Source organism: Telmatherina bonti (assembly GCF_933228915.1).
Source record: "Telmatherina bonti genome assembly, chromosome: 2".
In the NCBI taxonomy this organism is placed as follows: Eukaryota; Metazoa; Chordata; class Actinopteri; order Atheriniformes; family Telmatherinidae; genus Telmatherina; species Telmatherina bonti.
Window position 1 is genome coordinate 41607324 of NC_136620.1, and position 22360 is coordinate 41629683.

The following is a 22360-nucleotide window of genomic DNA, read 5'->3' on the forward strand; positions in this document are numbered from 1 at the left end:
GGTACACTGTGGTAAACCGTGGTACACTGTGGTACACTCTGGTACATCGTGGTACACCGTAATACACCGTGGTACATCAAGGTACATCGCGGTACATCGTGGTACATCATGGTACTTTGTGGTACATCGTAGTACTTTGTGGTACACCGTGGTGCATCGTGGTACACCGTGGTACATCGTGGTACACCATGGTACACTGTGGTACATCGTGGTAAACCGTGGTACATCGTGGTACACCATGGTACACTGTGGTAAACCGTGGTACACTGTAATACACCATGGTACATCAAGGTACATCGTGGTACGCCGTGGTACACCGTAATACACCGTGGTAAATCAAGGTACATCGTGGTACATCGTGGTACACCGTAATACACCGTGGTACATCGTGGTACATCAAGATACATCGTGGTACACCATGGTACACTGTGGTAAACCGTGGTACACTGTGGTACACTGGTACATCGTGGTACACTGTGGTACATCGTGGTACACCGTAATACACCGTGGTACATCAAGGTACATCGCGGTACATCATGGTACTTTGTGGTACATCGTAGTACTTTGTGGTACATCGTAGTACTTTGTGGTACACCGTAGTGCATCATGGTACACCGTGGTACATCGTGGTACACCATGGTACACCGTGGTACATCGTGGTACACCATGGTACACTGTGGTAAACCGTGGTACACTGTAATACACCATGGTACATCAAAGTACATCGTGGTACATCGTGGTACACCGTAATACACCGTGGTAAATCAAGGTACATCGTGGTACACCGTAATACACCGTGGTACATCAAGGTACATTGTGGTACGCCGTGGTACACCGTAATACACCGTGGTACATCAAGGTACACCGTGGTGCATCAAGGTACACTGTGGTACACCATAATACACCTTGGTACATCGTGGTACATCAAGGTACACCGTGGTACATCAAGGTACATTGTGGTACGCTGTGGTACACCGTAATACACCGTAATACACCGTGATAAATCAAGGTACATCGTGGTACATCGTGGTACACCGTAATACACCGTGGTACATCAAGGTACATCGTGGTACACTGTGGTACACCGTAATACACCGTGGTACATCGTGGTACATCAAGGTACACCGTGGTACACTGTGGTACATTGTGGTACGCCGTGGTACACCGTAATACACCGTGGTACATCAAGGTACACCGTGGTACATCAAGGTACATTATGGTACACCGTGGTACACCGTAATACACTGTGGTTACCCCGTAATACACCGTGGTACACTGTGGTATATCGTGGTACACCGTAATACACTGTGGTACATCAAGGTACATCGTGTTACACCATGGTACACCGTGGTACATCAAGGTACACCGTGGTACATCAAGGTACATCGTGGTACACCGTGCTACATCGTGGTACACTGTGGTACATCGTGGTACATCGTGGTACATCATGGTACACCGTGGTACATCAAGATACATTGTGGTACACCGTGTTACATCGTGGTACATCGTGGTACACCGTGGTACATCAAGGTACATCGTGGTACACCATGGTACACTGTGGTAAACCGTGGTACACTGTGGTACATCGTGGCACACCGTGGTACATCATGGTACACAGTGGTACATCAAGATACATTGTGGTACACCGTGTTACATCGTGGTACACTGTGGTACATCGTGGTACATCATGGTACACCGTGGTACATCAAGGTACATCGTGGTACACCAAGGTACACTGTGGTAAACCGTGGTACACTCTGGTACATCGTGGTACACCGTAATACACCGTGGTACATCAAGGTACATCGCGGTACATGATGGTACTTTGTGGTACATCGTAGTACTTTGTGGTACACCGTGGTGCATCGTGGTACACCGTGGTACATCGTGGTACACCATGGTACACTGTGGTACATCGTGGTACACCGTGGTACATCGTGGTACACCATGGTACACTGTGGTAAACCGTGGTACACTGTGGTACATCGTGGTACACCATGGTACACTGTGGTACATCGTGGTACACCGTGGCACATCGTGGTACACCGTGGTAAACCGTGGTACACTGTGGTACATCGTGGTACACCAGGGTACACTGTGGTACATCGTGGGACATCGTAATACACCGTGGTACATCAAGGTACATCGTGGTACTTTGTGGTACACCGTGGTGCATTGTGGTACACCGTGGTACACTGTGGTATATCGTGGTACACCGTAATACACCGTGGTACATCAAGGTACATCGTAGTACATCATGGTACATCGTAGTACATCATGGTACTTTGTGGTACACCGTGGTACTTTGTGGTACTTCATGGTACATTGTAGTACATTGTAGTACTTTGTGGTATACCATGGTACTTTGTGGTACATCGTAGTCCTTTGTGGTACATCGTGGTACTTTGTGGAACATCGTGGTACACCGTGGTACTTTTTCGTACATTGTGGTACACCGTAGTACTTTGTAGTACATTGTAGTACTTTGTAGTACACCATGGTACTTTGTGGTACATCGTAGTCTTTTGTGGTCCATCGTGGTACCTTGTGGTACATCGTAGTACATCATGGTACATCGTGGTACTTTGTGGTACATTGTAGTCCTTTGTAGTACATTGTAGTACTTTGTGGAACATTGTGGTACTTTGTGGTACATCGTAGTCCTTTGTGGTACATCGTGGTACTTTGTGGTACATCGTGGTACTTTGTGGTACATCGTGGTACTTTGTGGTACATCGTGGTACTTTGTAGTACATCGTGGTACTTTGTAGTACATCGTAGTACTTTGTGGTACATCATAGTACTTTGTGGTACATTGTAGTACTTTGTGGTACATTGTAGTACTTTGTGGTACATCATAGTACTTTGTGGTACACCATGGTACTTTGTGGTACATCGTAGTACTTTGTGGTACACCATGGTACTTTGTAGTACATCGTAGTACTTTGTGGTACACCGTGGTATTTTGTGGTACATCGTAGTCCTTTGTGGTACATCGTGGTACTTTGTGGTACACCGTAGTACATCATGGTACATCGTGGTACTTTGTGGTACACCGTAGTACATCATGGTACATCGTGGTACTTTGTGGTACACCGTAGTACATCATGGTACATCGTGGTACTTTGTGGTACACCGTAGTACATCATGGTACATCGTGGTACTTTGTGGTACACCGTAGTACATCATGGTACATCGTGGTACTTTGTGGTACACTGTAGTACATCATGGTACATCGTGGTACTTTGTGGTACACCGTAGTACATCATGGTACATCGTGGTACTTTGTGGTACACCGTAGTACATCATGGTACATCGTGGTACTTTGTGGTACACCGTAGTACATCATGGTACATCGTGGTACTTTGTGGTACATCGTAGTACATCATGGTACATCGTGGTACTTTGTGGTACATCGTAGTACATCATGGTACATCGTGGTACTTTGTGGTACATCGTAGTACATCATGGTACATCGTGGTACTTTGTGGTACATCGTAGTACATCATGGTACATCGTGGTACTTTGTGGTACATCGTAGTACATCATGGTACATCGTGGTACTTTGTGGTACATCGTAGTACATCATGGTACATCGTGGTACTTTGTGGTACATCGTAGTACATCATGGTACATCGTGGTACTTTGTGGTACATCGTAGTACATCATGGTACATCGTGGTACTTTGTGGTACACTGTTTTAAATCTGTCTCACATCAACGCTCTGCTCTTCTTCTTCGTCTCTTTTCTTCACTCAGACTCTCTGGTCTGAAAACCAAAGCCAAACCAGCCAAAGTTCATTCTTGTCATCTTCTGATTTTCATCTTTACTTTCCAAAAGTACACACTTAATGTCAGAAATATTTCACCCAAGTGGGACTCATTCCCCCCCCGCTGTGAAGAATCCTGCATTCACTATTCCATCCGGATCGTTGCAACACTTCCTGGAATTGAAGTCGGAGAAAGATGCCTTCTGAGAAAAACCTCATGAAATCCCTGCAGAGTCCACCTCCATGGTGGAGGAAACCAAGCCAGCAGCGACGTCTGATCAGGGGGAAAGAGACCAAACCTCTGCTGCAGCAGCAGCTTAAAGGAACATTTGACAGCAAGACAGTTTTTAGTGGAAATCAGAAACGTTTCTCTAAAATCGAACAAATACAGATTAAAGAAAGGGAAATAAATCCAACGTTTGGCTGGCGACGTAAAAGCAAAGCTTTACATGTAGAGGTCTGACAAGCCAAACGCCCAGCAGACTTCTGCTCCGTCTACCTTCATCTTACAAAGTGGGATTCCTACGTTTGCACACAGCAGCGCGATCTTCAGAGGAAAAGAGTCGTTTAGCAGCTAAAAGCAGGAGAAGTGTCTCTCAGCAGCTTACGCTTGTAAATCATAACATGTTCTTAATCAGTCTTTCCTGGTTAAACAGAAACGTCGGGGCTTTTCTGCAGGAAGTTAAAGTTTATTTCAGCTCTTTGCAGACCTACTAACGGGACGTGTTGATGCGACCTTTAGCTGCAGCTTCACCACAACCACCTGCAGGCCTGAGCCAGCTGAAGGAGGCACTTCGCCTGAATCTGCTGATGTTTCACATTTCTGCCTGATTTCTCCTCCTGAAAAATCTTCCTGCTGTTTACATAATCTACATGCATGTCTACTCACAGACGCCGTCCGTCTTGTCCGCGGTGCGCGTCCACGCCACCTGCTTGGTCTCCATGATGACCTGCACGGTGAGCCGCTCCGCCTTCTGCCGGAACACCGTCATGACAACGCCCATCTCCATGTAGCTCTTGATCTGGATCTTGCGGTACTCCGTCATCTCGGCCCGCTGAGCCATCTCTGCAGCTGAGACATGACAGATTCATGACGTTTTGCAGGGCCTCATCACCCTCTGCAGATCTTTTCCTCCTGACTTCTCGCCTTACGTTGCAACGAATAAAGTAAAAAAGCAGGTTATAGTGACTCTGCTAGAAAGCTTCCTCACAAGATTCTGGGTTTTCTGCTAACCTCTCTGGCTCACACCCACCTCCAGCCACTGCAAGTCTGCAGACTTCACAGTTCCCAGTTTGCTTGTGTATATTTACTGAGTTCCAGTAAAAGCAGAAGTTTGCCTCACTGAAAACACCGCCCAGCATTTTGCATCAAATCTGCTGAAATTCCTGTGTTTGAGGAAGTGTTTCAACATTCTTTATTTATAAGAGAATAAAAACTCTAAAATACAGTTTGGTTGAAGATGAAGGAGTAAACTATGAAGTAAAATGTGCACTTACACTTTCAGTATTTCTAATGGATTTATTGGAAAACCACCCAAAACTTATTATAATGAAACTTAATTATAACATTTATTTATCTGAGCGCTGATCTGCTGAACCCCCCTGTCTCAAGAACCAAAGAAACATTCCAAGAAATGCATCTTTAGTTTTAGTGGCTGTATTATAGGTAAGGGATCATGTCCTCTGAGGTGTCCATTATCAGAAATTAATGGACAACGCGGGGGCGTGAACCGTCCAACGCAAAGCGTCTGATAATGGAAACCTCGGAGGGCATTATCCCGCTTATACCATGGTCACTGACAAAGGAAATAATATAAGATCAATTACTAATGTTGTTTTTGCTGTTAAAATAATGTTTTTCACAAGAAAGAGCAGAGGGGACTATTTAATTTGTTGTGGCGTTTCCAAGGCAACCGGCTTTGAGAGCACCTGCAGCGCGTTCGGCAGAAGATACTGTTGGAACAAATACCCGATGATGCTCCTCAGTCTCCACACTGCAGCCAGGGGTAATGATGGGGAGCTCAGTGTGTGTGTGTGTGTGTGTGTGTGTGTGTGTGTGTGTGTGTGTGTGTGCGTGCGCACAGCGCGCCGTCAGGTGATCGAGTCTGAAGTGCCGTCCCTTCCTCTGAATGGATTTTGGTGAAAATATGATTATTTTCTGCCTGAAATGCATATTTCTTCACAATATGAAGGAAATCGGGGATGATGTTTATCTTGTTTATGTGATGTCCGACATTGTCAGTCCAGTTATTCTTTCTGCCTGTTTGTCGCTAACATTTCTGTAACCACGGTTACCATCAGCTGTTCGAGCCAGCGCACTGATTTAGAACTATTCGGCTATTTGACGGAACTTTTTTAACTGGTGTACAATATTACTTTTTAAACGACAACCTGAAACCAATCAGAATTGAGTATTCACCCAGACCATGGTATAAGTAACAATAATTAAAACCGTGTCAGTATTATGATCCATTCTTCTGCTTCAGTGTGAAACATTTTAAACCAGGAACCTCTGCAAACTGCTTCAGGTGAGTTTTCTATGAGACGAAGCTGCTTCAGGGCTGCACAGTGGCGTAGTGGTTAGCACTGTGGCCTCACAGCAAGAAAGTCACTGGTTCAGTCCTTGGCTGGGGAGGGGTTCAGTCAGTGGCCTTTCTGTGTGGAGTTTGCATGTTCTCCCCGTGTATGCGTGGGTTCTCTCCGGGTTCTCCGGCTTCCTCCCACCATCCAAAGACATGCATGTTAGGTTAATTGGTTACTGCCCACAGTGAGTGTGAGTGGTTGTTCGTCTCTCTGCGTGGCCCTGTGATGGACTGGCGAGCTGTCCAGGGTGTACCCTGCCTGTCGCCCAAAGCCAGCTGGGATAGGCTCCAGCTTCCCCGCAACCCTGAATTGGATTAAGCGGTTTAGAAAATGAATGAATGAATGAATGAACGAAGCTGCTTCAGTAAAACAACTTTGTTGTATATGATACTTGGATAGTTTATTTCTAAAGTAACCTGCAGGCTTTTCTTTGTGTTCAGGATGAAAAGTCCCCAGTGGTGGAACTTGTTTGGCTTCATACTTCATTATATTAGATGATAATATCTGGTACATGCACAAGACTGCATTTTCATTATTACCCACCATTGATTATTATTATTACTGGTCAAGCAGGGACAGATCTGCTCCATCATAGTTTGTTCTCTTTTTTATTACTCAAAGTCTCTCTTGTTGATTTATCATCATTGCCTATGAGTACTTTTACAAATCCATCCAGTGTAAAAATTCCTAAGTTTTATTTAGCCTTGCCGTGCCCCCCCTGTGATAAGTGGGCCCCCCGCCCCCCAGTTTGGGAACAACTGACGTAGGGGATCACGTCACCAGTTCATTTCAGGTAAGAATGCCGATGTATGGAGGGAGGAGATGGAGAGAAAAATTAAACCGTCATCTTTGATAGTAAAAAACAGCGAAATGCAGTTTTACTAGGAATAAGGAGGGAGGAGGGCTTCAGTGAGCCACGGAGAATCCCACACAGCTAATGGAAAACCCTGGAAAAAATGCGACCTCGCTGCCTGCTTACCTGTCTGTCTATCTGTCTACCTGGTTACCTGATTACCTGTCTATCTGTCTACGTGTCTATCCGTCTACCTGGTTACCTGTCTACCTGCTTACCTATCTATCTGTCTACCTGGTTACCTGGTTATCTGGTTACCTGTCTATCTGTCTACCTGATTACCTGTCTACTTGGTTACCTGTCTACCTGCCTGCTTACCTGTCTATCTGTCTACCTGTCTACCTGGTTACCTGTCTACTTGGTTACCTGTCTACCTGCTTACCTGTCTATCTGGTTACCTGTCTACTTGGTTACCTGTCTACCTGGTTACCTGTCTACCTGGTTACCTGGTTACCTGTCTACCTGCTTACCTGTCTATCTGTCTACCTGGTTACCTGTCTACTTGGTTACCTGTCTACCTGGTTACCTGTCTACCTGGTTACCTGTCTACCTGCTTACCTGTCTACCTGCTTACCTGTCTATCTGTCTACCTGTCTACCTGGTTACCTGTCTACTTGGTTACCTGTCTACCTGCTTACCTGTCTACTTGGTTACCTGTCTACCTGGTTACCTGTCTACCAGGCTCATCTGAGATCGAGCCTTCGCTGGATATGATCGTGAAGGGGAGATGTATAACCCACCTTTATGTACGACAACGGAACAGTTATTTACTTCAGAGTAAAACGTTTTTATGGAACCGTGAATAAACTCACAGCAGCTTCGTTCTGCAGTTCTGAACATAACTTTAGAGTTATGTTCAGAATTTTAACCAGGTTAAAATTTGAGCTTCTAGAAGACAGAAGCATCAAATTCTACCTACGTTTCATCATCAGTGTCAAATCATGCAACTTCTTCATGCAGAAGAAAAGAAGTTAAACATTTCCTCGGATTTAATTTGCATCTGTAAACTTCCTTCCTGACAGGCAATGTTGCTTTAAATACACCAGCATTGTGTCTGATACACTCTGACATAGACACACAGCTAAATGTGTAACAGGTCAAATAAACAGCTTCTCTGCTTTGTTTCCTCCTCAGGGTCTCAAAACTCTGCTTTAAATAATTTCTATGATACATCTCCAGCCCTCACAGAGACCAGGACTTGGATCATACGGCAGAAAGAGGAGGGGGTGTAAAAGTGAAAGGAAAATGAGCTCCTGCAGCATCTCTACGTTAATCTGCCCTCTAACAGAAACTAAGTCCAGTGAATATTTAACCTAACTGCTTTGTGTTTTTCTGCTGAAACCTTCAACCTCCATGAAGGGACAGTCCCCGCTGCTCAAACCATGACGGCAGCCAGAGATGAACTGGTTTTCCTCAGGCAGAGGCAGTAATTAATACCACAGAACTGTTCATCACCCACCAGAGACACCAGACCTTCATGACCTGGTTCATAACCCAATCCACCATAACCAGTCTCCCATATGCAGTCCGTCATAACCCAGCTTCCATAACCAGTCCACCATAACCAGTCTCCCATAACCAGTCCATCATAACCCAGCTTCCATAACCAGTCCACCATAACCAGTCTCCCATAACCCAATCCACCATAACCAGTCTCCCATATGCAGTCCACCATAACCCAGCCTCCATAACCAGTCCACCATAACCAGTCTCCCATAACCAGTCCACCATAACCAGTCTCCCATATGCAGTCCACCATAACCCAGCCTCCATAACCAATCCACCATAACCAGTCTCCCATATGCAGTCCACCATAACCCAGCCTCCATAACCAGTCCACCATAACCAGTCTCCCATAACCAGTCCACCATAACCCAGCTTCCATAACCAGTCCACCATAACCAGTCTCCCATAACCAGTCCATCATAACCCAGCTTCCATAACCAGTCCACCATAACCAGTCCACCATAACCCAATCCACCATAACCAGTCTCCCATATGCAGTCCACCATAACCCAGCCTCCATAACCAGTTCACCATTACCCCGCTTCCATAACCAGTCCACCATAACCAGTCCATCATAACCCAGCTTCCATAACCAGTCCACCATGACCCAGCCTCCATAACCAGTCCACCATGACCCAGCCTCCATAACCAGTCCACCATAACCAGTCTCCCATAACCAGTCCATCATAACCCAGCTTCCATAACCAGTCCACCATAACCCAGCTCCTATAACCAGTCCACCATAACCAGTCTCCCATAACCAGTCCATCATAACCCAGCTTCCATAACCAGTCGTATAACCCAGCCTCTATAACCAGTCCACCATAACCCAGCTTCCATAACCAGTCCATCATAACCCAGCTTCCATAACCAGTCCACCATAACCAGTCTCCTATAACCAGTCCACCATAACCCAGCTTCCATCACCAGTCCACGATAACCAGTCTCCCATAACCAGTCCATCATAACCCAGCTTCCATAACCAGTCCACGATAACCAGTCTCCCATAACCAGTCCACCATAACCAGTCTCCCATAACCCAATCCACCATAACCAGTCTCCCATAACCAGTTCATCATAACCCAGCTTCCATAACCAGTCCACCATAACCAGTCTCCCATAACCAGTCCATCATAACCCAGCTTCCATAACCAGTCCACCATAACCCAGCTCCCAAAACCAGTCCATCATAACCCAGCTTCCATAACCAGTCCACCATAACCAGTCTCCCATAACCAGTCCACCATAACCCAGCCTCCATAACCAGTCCACCATAACCAGTCTCCCATAACCAGTCCATCATAACCCAGCTTCCATAACCAGTCCACCATAACCAGTCTCCCATAACCCAATCCACCATAACCAGTCTCCCATAACCAGTTCATCATAACCCAGCTTCCATAACCAGTCCACCATAACCCAGCTCCCAAAACCAGTCCATCATAACCCAGCTTCCATAACCAGTCCACCATAACCAGTCTCCCATAACCAGTCCACCATAACCCAGCCTCCATAACCAGTCCACCATAACCAGTCCTCCATAACCAGTCCATCTTAACCCAGTCCACCAGAACCAGTCCACCATAACCCAGCCTCCATAACCAGTCCACCATAACCCAGCCTCTATAACCCAGCCTCCATAACCAGTCCACCATAACCCAGCCTCCATATGCAGTCCACCATAACCAGTCTCCCATAACCAGTCCACAATAACCCAGTATCCCATATGCAATCCACCATAACCCAGCCTCTATAACCAGTCCACCATAACCCAGCATCCATAACCCAGCCTCCATAACCAGTCCACCATAACCCAGCCTCCATATGCAATCCACCATAACCAGTCTCCCATAACCAGTCCACCATAACCAGTCTCCCATAACCAGTCCACCATAACCAGTCACCCATATGCAGTCCACCATAACCCAGCCTCCATAACCAGTCCACCATAACCCAGTCCACCATAACCCGTCTCCCATAACCAGTCCACCATAACCCAGCCTCTATAACCAGTCTCCCATAACCACTGTACTATATCATACCTACTGCACCGTATCATACCGTACTATACCATACAGTAATGCATCATATAATATCGTACCATGTATAACTGTAGTAGATTATAGTACTGTTTCATACTGTATGGTAGTATACCGTATCTATAAGTTACCGTTACAGGAGTTAATTGGCCAGTGTTGAAGTCATGTGGTGAATGTTTAAAGGTTACTGAATAAGGATAAGTTTGTTGTTTGGTTCTTAGATTGTTGAGTAAACAGACTTAAGTTTAACAGTATAACTACATCAAGTAAAATTCCAGAGAACAACAGGTACAAAATAACCCATAAATACACTGAACGTTCCCTACAACTGACAAACCGAGCCAATACAAAAAACGCCCCACTCCTAAAAATAAATTAGCCAAATAACATGTAAAATATTAACAAACCAAGCAAAACCACACAGACGGAAAAAGGAGAAACTATTATCCAAAATTACACAGAGACATGAAACTACTCAGAGATGCAAAACAGCTAAAAGCCACAAAGAAATGCAAAAAGTAAAACAAATGATGAAAGAGAAGCAGAATCCTGAATAATTGCCACAAATGCACCAATAGGAAACATAAAGACCTTAAAGTGACATGAACAGTAAAGCTGTGGCATTTTACTGCAACATTTATGTTGCATGAAATGCAATAAAAAACATTGATGTTTTAGTCTAATTGGTTTGAAGCTTAATTTCACAAACAAACAACTTTATAATATTTGGAAATGGTAAAAAACAAATCTAAAAAATGTTGGCAACACACTCAAAACGTAGGTGAATTGCAGATGAGTTGATGGATTATATATGAAACAGCATCATAGCAGAGTATGCTATCAGCAGATTTACTAGAATGCAGTTAGGGTGTCAACATTTGGTATAAAAGTTACAACTTCTAAGTCTTTTCACATAAGGAAAGGACACAACTTTGTGTCTGAAAATCATTGATCAATTTAAATAATTCAAAATCCTAAACTGCAAAACAGCTTGGTCCCTGAACACCTACTGTTCTTACGATTGTTTGAAAAAAAAAACAACAACAAAATAAAACAATAAAAACTAAAAGAGATTGTTAAAACTTTCTGGAAGTCTGTGCAAATCTCAAGAATGGGACTTGCTGTTGAATGACCTTTCAAAGCAAAGGGCTGGAATATACTTGCTGTTAGCAACGTGTCTGAATATATATCCATGTCTGAGGCTGAAACAGATGTAACATCTAAACCTGAACTTCAGTCACTGATAAGTTTCAGTGCTTCTGCCTCGTAACGACAACTCGCTTCTCTTGGGAGAAATTAAATCAAACTTTATTTCTATAGCACTTTTAATGCTTAAAAACAATACAAAGTGCTTTACATAAAACAATTTACATCAAAATAGATAAAACACTAACACACATACACCCAAAGTTCCCTTACACCCACCCATAACCACCCTCTCCCGTGCCCTATTAGCCCCTATAACAGTTAAAAGAAGATGAATCGCCAGGTATGTGTACCATATAAGGAAACAATATCCTCACAAAGGGCTACCCCCACCCACGACCACCTAGGCCATCACCATGGGGGCCACCCGGGTCCGGGCAGACAGGACCCAACTGCAAGGCTGTAGCGTTGGATCCTGACCCACCAGACAGGGACAGCCCCCACAGCAACACCCATGCAGTCAGAGCAGGGGCAGCCCTCGGTGAAGAGGACCCCAATGAGGAGAGAACTGGAGTGATAACTAAACAAAAGTAAAATCCATTTAAAAAATAATCAAATTTATACTAATATGTAAATAAATATATAAAATATGTAAATAAATCAAATTAACTCAAAATAAGAATAAATATAGGCTAATATAAGAATGTTAAAACTTAGTAAGAAGCTAAACTAAAAAGGTCGGTCTTGAGCGTTTTTTAAAAAAAACATTAACAGTCTCTGCAGCCCTGAGGCCCTCAGGCAGGCTGTTCCATCATCAGACTGATGATGCTGGCCTACACTCCGGCTTCCCGAGGCCTTTAGTGGACTAAGCAGTTAAGAAAACGAATGAATGAATGAAAATTCAGAGTCTTCCAGGTCTTTATGTCTGTAAGACTTCATTGTAATCTAACAAAGTAACTGGTTCTATCTGGCTTCATGGAGAGGTAAATCTGAGTATCATCTCCATAGCAATGAAAGATTATACCAGGCTGCCTGATGATTTTACCTGCTAAAAGCATGGATAACGTGAAAAGTACAGGTCCAAGTATGGAACCCTGAGGAACGCCTAGACCTGATCTGGTAAGAAACTGTTTTTTTATTATTTGGATTAATCTGACTGGGTGGGAGGAAGCCAGAGTCGCCAGAAAAAGCCCACACAGTTAGTTTGGATTATATACATCAACACTTGTTGCCTTCACGTCTTTTAGTTTTCAGTTCAGCCTTAAAATCTCTTTTTTCTACATTTATTCATTATAACAGATAAATTATCTCTAACATGTAACACCAGGTATTAATGGTGTCTCACCAAGTTTCTGAAGGAGGCGCTTCTCCTCTGGACGTTTCACTGAATGGTTGGTTGATATTTGTTATTAAAGCAGCCGATCTGTGACTCTGTTCACCTTGCAGGTAAACTCGGCTGTTTTTCTAATATGTGACTCACATCAGATATCTAACGACGGTCTGAACAGTCTGATCTCTTCATTTTTTTTTTATTTGAAGAAGGTTGTTTTTATATGTGGTCATAAATTCAATCCATAGGCGATCTCTGTGGAAGACTTCCGTCTGAACTGTCATGTCGCATTTCATCTGACTTTGACGTCAAAGAAGTGAAACAAACATTGCAAACTTTGGTGGCGGAGGGTATGATCCGCTTGTGTTCTTCTTTTTGTTCTGTTACTTTACGATAAACCTACTGGAAGATATTCATGATGTGTTTTGGAAAACAGATCATGGTCTAACTCTGATCCATTCTGGACACTACCATCCAGAACAGGAACCACAGTCTGGACACCACCATCCAGAACAGGAACCACAGTCTGGATACTACCATCCAGAACAGGAACCACATTCTGGACACTACCATCCAGAACAGGAACCACAGTCTGGATACTACCATCCAGAACAGGAACCACATTCTGGACACTACCATCCAGAACAGGAACCACAGTCTGGACACCACCATCCAGAACAGGAACCACATTCTGGACACTACCATCCAGAACAGGAACCACAGTCTGGATACTACCATCCAGAACAGGAACCACAGTCTGGATACTACCATCCAGAACAGGAACAACATTCTGGACACCACCATCCAGAACAGGAACCACAGTCTGGATACTACCATCCAGAACAGGAACCACATTCTGGACACCACCATCCAGAACAGGAACCACATTCTGGACACTACCATCCAGAACAGGAACCACAGTCTGGACACCACCATCCAGAACAGGAACCACATTCTGGACACTACCATCCAGAACAGGAACCACAGTCTGGATACTACCATCCAGAACAGGAACAACATTCTGGACACCACCATCCAGAACAGGAACCACAGTCTGGATACTACCATCCAGAACAGGAACCACATTCTGGACACCACCATCCAGAACAGGAACCACATTCTGGACACCACCATCCAGAACAGGAACCACAGTCTGGACACCACCATCCAGAACAGGAACCACAGTCTGGATACTACCATCCAGAACAGGAACCACATTCTGGATACTACCATCCAGAACAGGAACCACAGTCTGGACACCACCATCCAGAACAGGAACCACAGTCTGGATACTACCATCCAGAACAGGAACCACAGTCTGGACACTACCATCCAGAACAGGAACCACAGTCTGGATACTACCATCCAGAACAGGAACCACAGTCTGGACACTACCATCCAGAACAGGAACCACAGTCTGGATACTAACATCCAGAACAGGATCAACTTTTTTATCACTACGTGAGAACAAACATGGAACAATGCAGCCAAGACACTGTATTCATTACCAATGTATCTGGAATCTGATATTGGATCCATATAAGATGGATGTAGGACCAGAACGTAGCTGCTGGATGCAGGTCTGACCTCACTGTGTTTTTCTAGTCATTATAGATTCAATGTCTCAGGCTGGACCTGGTCTCAGGCTGGACCTGGTCTCGGGCTGGACCTGGTCTCGGGCTGGACCTGGTCTCGGGCTGGACCTGGCCTCGGGCTGGACCTGGCCTCGGGCAGGATCTGGTCTCAGGCTGGACCTGGCCTCAGGCTGGATCTGGCCTCAGGCTGGATCTGGCCTCAGGCTGGACCTGGCCTCGGGCTGGACCTGGCCTCGGGCTGGATCTGGTCTCAGGTTGGACCTGGTCTCAGGTTGGACCTGGTCTCGGGCTGGACCTGGCCTCGGGCTGGACCTGGCCTCGGGCAGGATCTGGTCTCGGGCTGGACCTGGCCTCGGGCTGGACCTGGTCTCAGGTTGGACCTGGTCTCGGGCTGGACCTGGCCTCGGGCAGGATCTGGTCTCGGGCTGGATCTGGCCTCGGGCTGGACCTGGTCTGAGGCTGGACCTGGCCTCAGGCTGGATCAGGTGGACAGGGGACGCTGAAGGTGACTCTGGGCGCGAGCTGTCGTCTGTTCAGCAGGATGATGAAGCTTCAGCCGCGCGGACTTCCTCGTGAAGCCGCCGTGTCTGCGCGCGGCGCGGCGCGGACTCTCCCCCCGCACCGCAGCAACAGAAACCCGCAGAAAGGAAAGTTGCTCACCGCGTGTCAGCTCCGAGTCGCCGCCGGTCTCCGTCAGATCATCGCCGGCAGGTCGTGAGATGAAGGCGGGAGGATGAGGAGTGTTGACAGGAGGCCAGCAGCACGACGGTCAGTTCCTCTATCCGCGCGCACAAGGAAGTAAAAGTTAACTTGCATTAAAAGCTTCTAAGTTATAAAAAAAAAAAACCAAAAAGAGTCAGGAAGCGCGGACGGAATCTATGCAAATGAGCTGCAGCGGGAGGAAGATGAGGAGGATGATGGTCTGTTTTCAGGCTTATAAACCAGTTTTCTCTGCTTCTCCTGCAGGAAACTTCCAGACTTTGTTTCTGCATCTGATCTGAAAAATAACAGAAATAAACCTGGGTGGTGGTGCGTTCACGGACCTCAGTAAAACCCTGCTTCGGTTCGGATCCGGATTCAACACCAGGAGCAAAACCTTCAGTCCTCATGAGGCTGGTTTGTCTTCATTTCTCTGAACTGGAGACGAAGAGAGGCATTAAAACAGAAAATAGGAAGAAAATGCAGAAAACAATCTAATAAAACATTTCCATATTTTATACAGAAACTGTTCAACATTTCTGACAATAAGCCTAAAAGCTTTTATTCTCTTTATATGAAGAATTCAGAACATCTGAATGATGAGGATGAACCTTCCTGCATGTAGATCAGATATACTTTACATTTAATATATATTTATCTGTGTGATGTATTTACATGTATTTGTAAACAGATTTAAATATTTCCCTAAAAAACGCTTAAAATGTGTTTTTCTAACCGAAGAAATGAAACATTCTTAATTATTTTCAAATTTCTGAGTTTAAATATCATGAAATATTTGAATGAAACCAGCAGAAACACAAAGCTGTCCATGGAGGGGGACATTTGCGTGAAACTGAACCGCCTTTACGACACATTTGCATGAACAACTTGGTGCAGTTATTTGCATGATGGGAGGAGGAAGATGAAGGAAACAAGGCTGCCTTTCAGCCTCTGTATTAATATAATCACATCTTAATGAAGACATTTACAGTCGGTCTGCATCTCTCGGACCAAATGAAGTAAAACATCATGACAGAAACACAAACTGTTTTTGTTTAACTTTATTGAAGATGTAAAGAAAACAGTTTTATTCATTTCATCAACTACAAGCAACAACTCATCCATAAAAACACAATTATATCAGAAAGCTGAAACTAAATTAATCTTATTTCACACAAAGGACAACAAGTTTTAATTAGAGTTGGATTAAAATTCAGCCTGAGCTTAAAAACACTGCAGATTTATTTTAATCTGCTTCCATCAGGTCCCAAAAAGCGAAAACTTTCTCCGGCTCAGTAAAACCACAACGTCACATTTCAGGGTTCAAGAAAAAACATGAAAATATTGTGTTATAATCAAATCACTGGAATCTAATCACAAATAAAATACTGATTGTTTAAATTTTGTGTTTTTAACTAAAACTACAAATTTTCACCATTTCTGTAAACATGCACCTGGAAAACTTTTGCTCTGACAGTTTTGTGTTGACGTCTGCAGCTGGATGGGTTGGACAGTCTGGTACGCACCCCAGTACCAGTCCCAGTCCCAGTTCCCAGTTCCCAATCCCAGTACCAGTTCCCAGTCCCAGTACCAGTTCCCAATCCCAGTACCAGTTCCCAGTCCCAGGTCCCAGTACCAGGTCCCAGTCCCAGTCCCCAGTTCCCAATCCCAGTCCCAGTCCCAGTACCAGGTCCCAGTACCAGTTCCCAGTCCCCAGTACCAGTTCCCAATCCCAGTACCAGTTCCCAGTCCCAGTACCAGTCCCAGTTCCCAGTCACAGTACCAGGTCCCAGTCCCCAGTTCCAGTTCCCAGTCCCAGTACCAGTTCCCAGTCCCAGTTCCCAGTCCCAAGTCCCAGTACCAGTTCCCAGTCCCAGGTCCCAGTCCCCAGTTCCCAATCCCAGTACCAGTTCCCAGTCCCAGTACCAGTCCCAGTTCCCAGTCCCAGGTCCCAGTACCAGTTCCCAGTCCCAGGTCCCAGTTCCCAGTCCAAGTTCCCAGTCCCAATCCCAGTACCAGGTCCCAGTCCCAGTCCCAGGTCCCAGTACCAGTTCCCAGTCCCAGTCCCAGTTTCCAGTCCCAGTACCAGTTCCCAGTCCCAGGTCCCAGTCCCAGTACCAGGTCCCAGTCCCAGGTCCCAGTTCCCAGTACCAGTCCCAGTACCAGTTCCCAGTCCCAGTCCCAGTTCCCAGTCCCAGGTCCCAGTTCCCAGTCCCAGTACCAGTTCCCAGTCCCCAGTCCCAGTACCCAGTCCCAGGTCCCAGTACCAGTTCCCAGTCACAGGTCCCAGTCACAGTCCAAGTTCCCAGTCCTAGTCCCAATCCCAGTCCCAGTACCAGTCCCAGTTCCCAGTCCCAGTACCAGTTCCCAGTCCCAGGTCCCAGTTCCCAGTCCCAGTACCAGTTCCCAGTCCCAGTACCCAGTCCCAGGTCCCAGTACCAGTTCCCAGTCACAGTCCAAGTTCCCAGTCCTAGTCCCAATCCCAGTCCCAGTACCAGTCCCCAGTTCCAGTCCCAATCCCAGTACCAGCTCCCAGGTCCCAGTACCAGTCCCAGTTCCCAGTTCCAGTCCCAATCCCAGTACCAGCTCCCAGTTCCCAGTACCAGTCCCAGTTCCCAGTACCAGTTCCCAGTCCCAGGTCTCAGTACCAGTTCCCAGTCCCAGGTCCCAGTCCCAGTCCCAGTCCCAGTACCAGTTCCCAGTCCCAGGTCCCAGTACCAGTACCAGTTCCCAGTCACAGGTCCCAGTCCCAGTCCCAGTCCCAATCCCAGTACCAGCTCCCAGTCCCAGTACCAGTCCCAGGTCCCAGTTCCCAGTCCCAGTCCCAATCCCAGTACCAGCTCCCAGTCCCAGTACCAGTCCCAGGTCCCAGTTCCCAGTTCCCAGTCCCAATCCCAGTACCAGCTCCCAGTCCCAGTACCAGTCCCAGGTCCCAGTTCCCAGTTCCCAGTCCCAATCCCAGTACCAGCTCCCAGTCCCAGTACCAGTCCCAGGTCCCAGTTCCCAGTACCAGTCCCAGGTCCCAGGTCCCAGTTCCCAGTTCCCAGTACCAGTACCAGTTCCCAGTTTTAGTTCCAGTCCTAGTGAAAGTCTGGATTGCAGGGTTAGCACACTGGGCCAACTGGCTGCTGGGGGCTGCTGGGGGTTACTGGGGGTTACTGGGGGCTGCTGGGGGCTGCTGGGGCTGCTGGGGGTTACTGGGGGCTGCTGGGGGTTACTGGGGGTTACTGGGGGCTGCTGGGGCTGCTGGGGGCTACTGGGGGCTGCTGGGGGTTACTGGGGGTTACTGGGGGCTGCTGGGGGTTACTGGGGGTTACTGGGGGCTACTGGGGGCTGCTGGGGGCTGCTGGGGGTTACTGGGGGCTGCTGGGGGTTGCTGGGGGCTGCTGGGGGTTGCTGGGGGTTGCTGGGGGCTGCTGGGGGCTGCTGGGGGTTGCTGGGGGCTGCTGGGGGCTGCTGGGGGTTGCTGGGGGCTGCTGGGGGCTGCTGGGGCTGCTGGGGCTACTGGGGCTACTGGGGGTTACTGGGGGTTACTGGGGGTTACTGGGGGCTGCTGGGGCTGCTGGGGCTACTGGGGGCTGCTGGGGCTACTGGGGCTACTGGGGGCTGCTGGGGGCTGCGGGGGCTGCTGGGGCTACTGGGGGCTGACACGTGACTCGACAATCCCACGTTCAGACGTGACGGAAACGAAGCAGCAGTTCAGCGTTGGCTGCGTAACGTTTCTCTGAGGTAGAATAAAGTTTTGATCGTCCCTGATAAGGAAATTCCTCCTCCGACTTTCCGACAAGTAAAACGCTGAAAACGGCTTTTAAAGGGACATTACGTAACGTTCCTGTTTGCTGCAGGGGAGCTTTTACGACATTTTACGACGTCCGCTGACGGAGCTTCAGGTTTGCCGGTAGCAAGTTTCGGAAACATTTGGCGAGTCAGCGCGCAGACGGGCGAGAGGTCGATCAGCTGATCATTAAAACCATCTGATTGATCCGCTTCTCCACATTAACCACGCCCACCTGAAATGCCGGCCAATCACATGATCCGTCTGGAGGAAAGAACAAGATGCGCCCGAGCAGGTCCATGAGGACCAGATGGTGTTCAGACCGAACCAGATCAGACTAATCTGGTTCAGACCAATCTGGTTCAGCTGGACGTCGGCCACGCCCTGCTGGACGTTGGCCCCGCCTGCTGGACGTTGGCCACGCCCTGCTGGACGTCGGCCCCGCCTGCTGGACGTCGGCCCCGCCTGCTGGATGTTGGCCACGCCCTGCTGGACATCGGCCCCGCCTGCTGGATGTTGGCCACGCCTGCTGGACGTCGGCCACGCCCTGCTGGATGTCGGCCCCGCCTGCTGGATGTTGGCTCAGCCTGCTGGACGTTGGCCCCGCCTGCTGGACGTCGGCCACGCCCTGCTGGACGTCGGCCCCGCCTGCTGGATGTTGGCCACGCCCTGCTGGACATCGGCCCCGCCTGCTGGATGTTGGCTCAGCCTGCTGGACGTCGGCCCCGCCTGCTGGATGTTGGCTCAGCCTGCTGGACGTCGGCCACGCCCTGCTGGACGTCGGCCCCGCCTGCTGGATGTTGGCTCAGCCTGCTGGACGTCGGCCACGCCCTGCTGGACGTCGGCCACGCCCTGCTGGACGTCGGCCCCGCCTGCTGGATGTTGGCCACGCCCTGCTGGACATCGGCCCCGCCTGCTGGATGTTGGCTCAGCCTGCTGGACGTCGGCCACGCCCTGCTGGACGTCGGCCACGCCCTGCTGGACGTCGGCCCCGCCTGCTGGATGTTGGCCACGCCCTGCTGGACATCGGCCCCGCCTGCTGGATGTTGGCTCAGCCTGCTGGATGTCGGCCCCGCCTGCTGGATGTTGGCTCAGCCTGCTGGATGTCGGCCCCGCCTGCTGGATGTTGGCCCCGCCTGCTGGATGTTGGCTCAGCCTGCTGGACGTCGGCCCCGCCTGCTGGATGTTGGCTCAGCCTGCTGGATGTCGGCCCCGCCTGCTGGATGTTGGCTCAGCCTGCTGGACGTCGGCCCCGCCTGCTGGACGTTGGCCCCGCCTGCTGGACGTCGGCCCCGCCTGCTGGACGTCGGCCCCGCCTCCAGGACCAGGATTGGCGATCCCTGGACTAAATTGTGATGCAGGACTTCATCGCCAGCTGGACGTGACTTTGACCCTTTAAAAGTCGTGAATCCAGACGTTTATTTCGCTGCCGGAGTGGGAGGGGATGAACTCGTCTTGTTGCTGCAGGTGTTTACAGACGCGGCAGCTCTACGTGGGATTTGCATGTGAGGTATAATGTGCAGGAGCGGCGTCCCCAGCTGGGTGGACGCTGTCCAGGGTTGAACAAAAGCAGCTGAACGGTGTGAAACAGGACAGAGGGTGAGGAAGAGGCGGCTTTCGGGGCATCCTAGTCTTCCTCCGGCTCCCGGAGTCCCTGACTGTGCAGGGTCTTCCCCGTAAGCTCCATCATAGCCTGCACCTCCAGATCGGCGTCCAGGATGCTCTTCATGCCCTCGCCTTCCTCGTCCTGAAACAGACACGCAGAGGAAACGGCAGAAATGACCTCTCAACTTTTAACTACATGCCCGCTGTACGAGACAGCGCTGGGTTTTACCGAGCACCTGAAGGCAACACTTCTATATGAAAAACATGCGTTTCCTCTCGACCACCTTCCCATGTTTTGACGTCTCCCGTCTACCTTCACTCCCTAATCCAGACCTACACTCCCTCTCCACAGCTACGTTCCACCAGTGAAAGACGCCTCGTGTTACCACCACAACGTGGGACTAAATCACCAGCCAGACTCTTTTCCTCTGTTGTTCCACGATGGTGGAATGATCTCCCAAACTCTGTCCGCTCTGCAGAGTCCCTTGTCTAGGGAGCAAGCTGAAGACTCAGCTCTTCAAGGAGAACTTCAACACTTAGTTTAGCTGTAATTGTTGGAAAGTTGGAGAACTTAGCCCAGTTCTTTGCAACAAACTTTGATATAAATCCTTTGTATTATAACATCAGTGATATTATGGGGTAGGAAGGGAGAAAACAACAACAAAAACAAAACGAAAAGAATAGAATAGAACTGTTTTATCCAGCTCCTACGCTCATTATTCCCAGGGTGAAGCTGTTTGAACCCAACAAACCTGCAAAACTTCATGTTATCCTGTAAGTCTGGCGCTGATCAGATGCAGATGTTTCCAGCAGGGAAATGGTGGAAACTTCACCCTAAAACTCAGAAACCTTCAACGTCGGGAGGTTTGAACGAAGAGAAACTGGTGTGTTTCAGTGAAGAAACGGAGGATCTGCATGCAGAGTCTGAGTCTGACCTGTTCTGGTTCTGGGGGTTTTCCCACAGCCCACACCTCCAGGGAGTCCAGCGTGAAGTCCTCCTCTCCGGACAGCTGAGGGCTGCCGTAGGTGGTGCATTTGGGCCGTGCACGGCTGTGACCACGTCCAAAATCACAGTCCAGCCACAAGCCGAAGTAGTCGTGCTGACCCCCCATTCCCTGAAGGAACAAACAAACCATCATGTTTTCACGCTCACCACTTTATTTAGACTTTCTGACCTTTAAAGGTCCGCTGTGGAACTAATCTGCATTTTTATCAGCAATAAATATCATAAATACGTATTTTACTCAAGTCTGATCGCAATCACATCCTCCAAGCTCAAAGAGACATTTATAAAAACATCGGCGGCGCGCCCAGCACAAGGCGGCCATGTTGCATCGCCGTCTCTAAATACTAGGGCGGTGACAAGAGGCTTTTGTCCTGATTCAATTCCCATTTTTTGGGTGCCAATTCGATTTAAATTGTTATTCTCACAAATCTCCAATATTGCTGATTTTTGTAGA

General features: G+C 48.0%; 1 protein-coding gene across 1 annotated transcript in view; it reads right to left on the minus strand.

Annotated features, from left to right (window-relative positions):
* plcg2 (phospholipase C, gamma 2) overlaps positions 1–22360 on the minus strand; it is a gene marked incomplete at its 3' end in the record, with an annotated part of 85825 nt that overhangs the window by 58827 nt on the left and 4638 nt on the right. The window contains exons 7-14 of the mRNA XM_079258394.1: positions 21836–22015; positions 20925–21042; positions 20075–20311; positions 19822–19964; positions 18838–19021; positions 18634–18783; positions 15482–15592; positions 4659–4841 (exon numbers count right to left, since the gene is read on the minus strand). Of these exons, the coding sequence (XP_079114520.1) occupies positions 4659–4841; positions 15482–15592; positions 18634–18783; positions 18838–19021; positions 19822–19964; positions 20075–20311; positions 20925–21042; positions 21836–22015 (1306 nt within the window). The remainder of the gene's footprint in view (positions 1–4658; positions 4842–15481; positions 15593–18633; positions 18784–18837; positions 19022–19821; positions 19965–20074; positions 20312–20924; positions 21043–21835; positions 22016–22360) is intronic.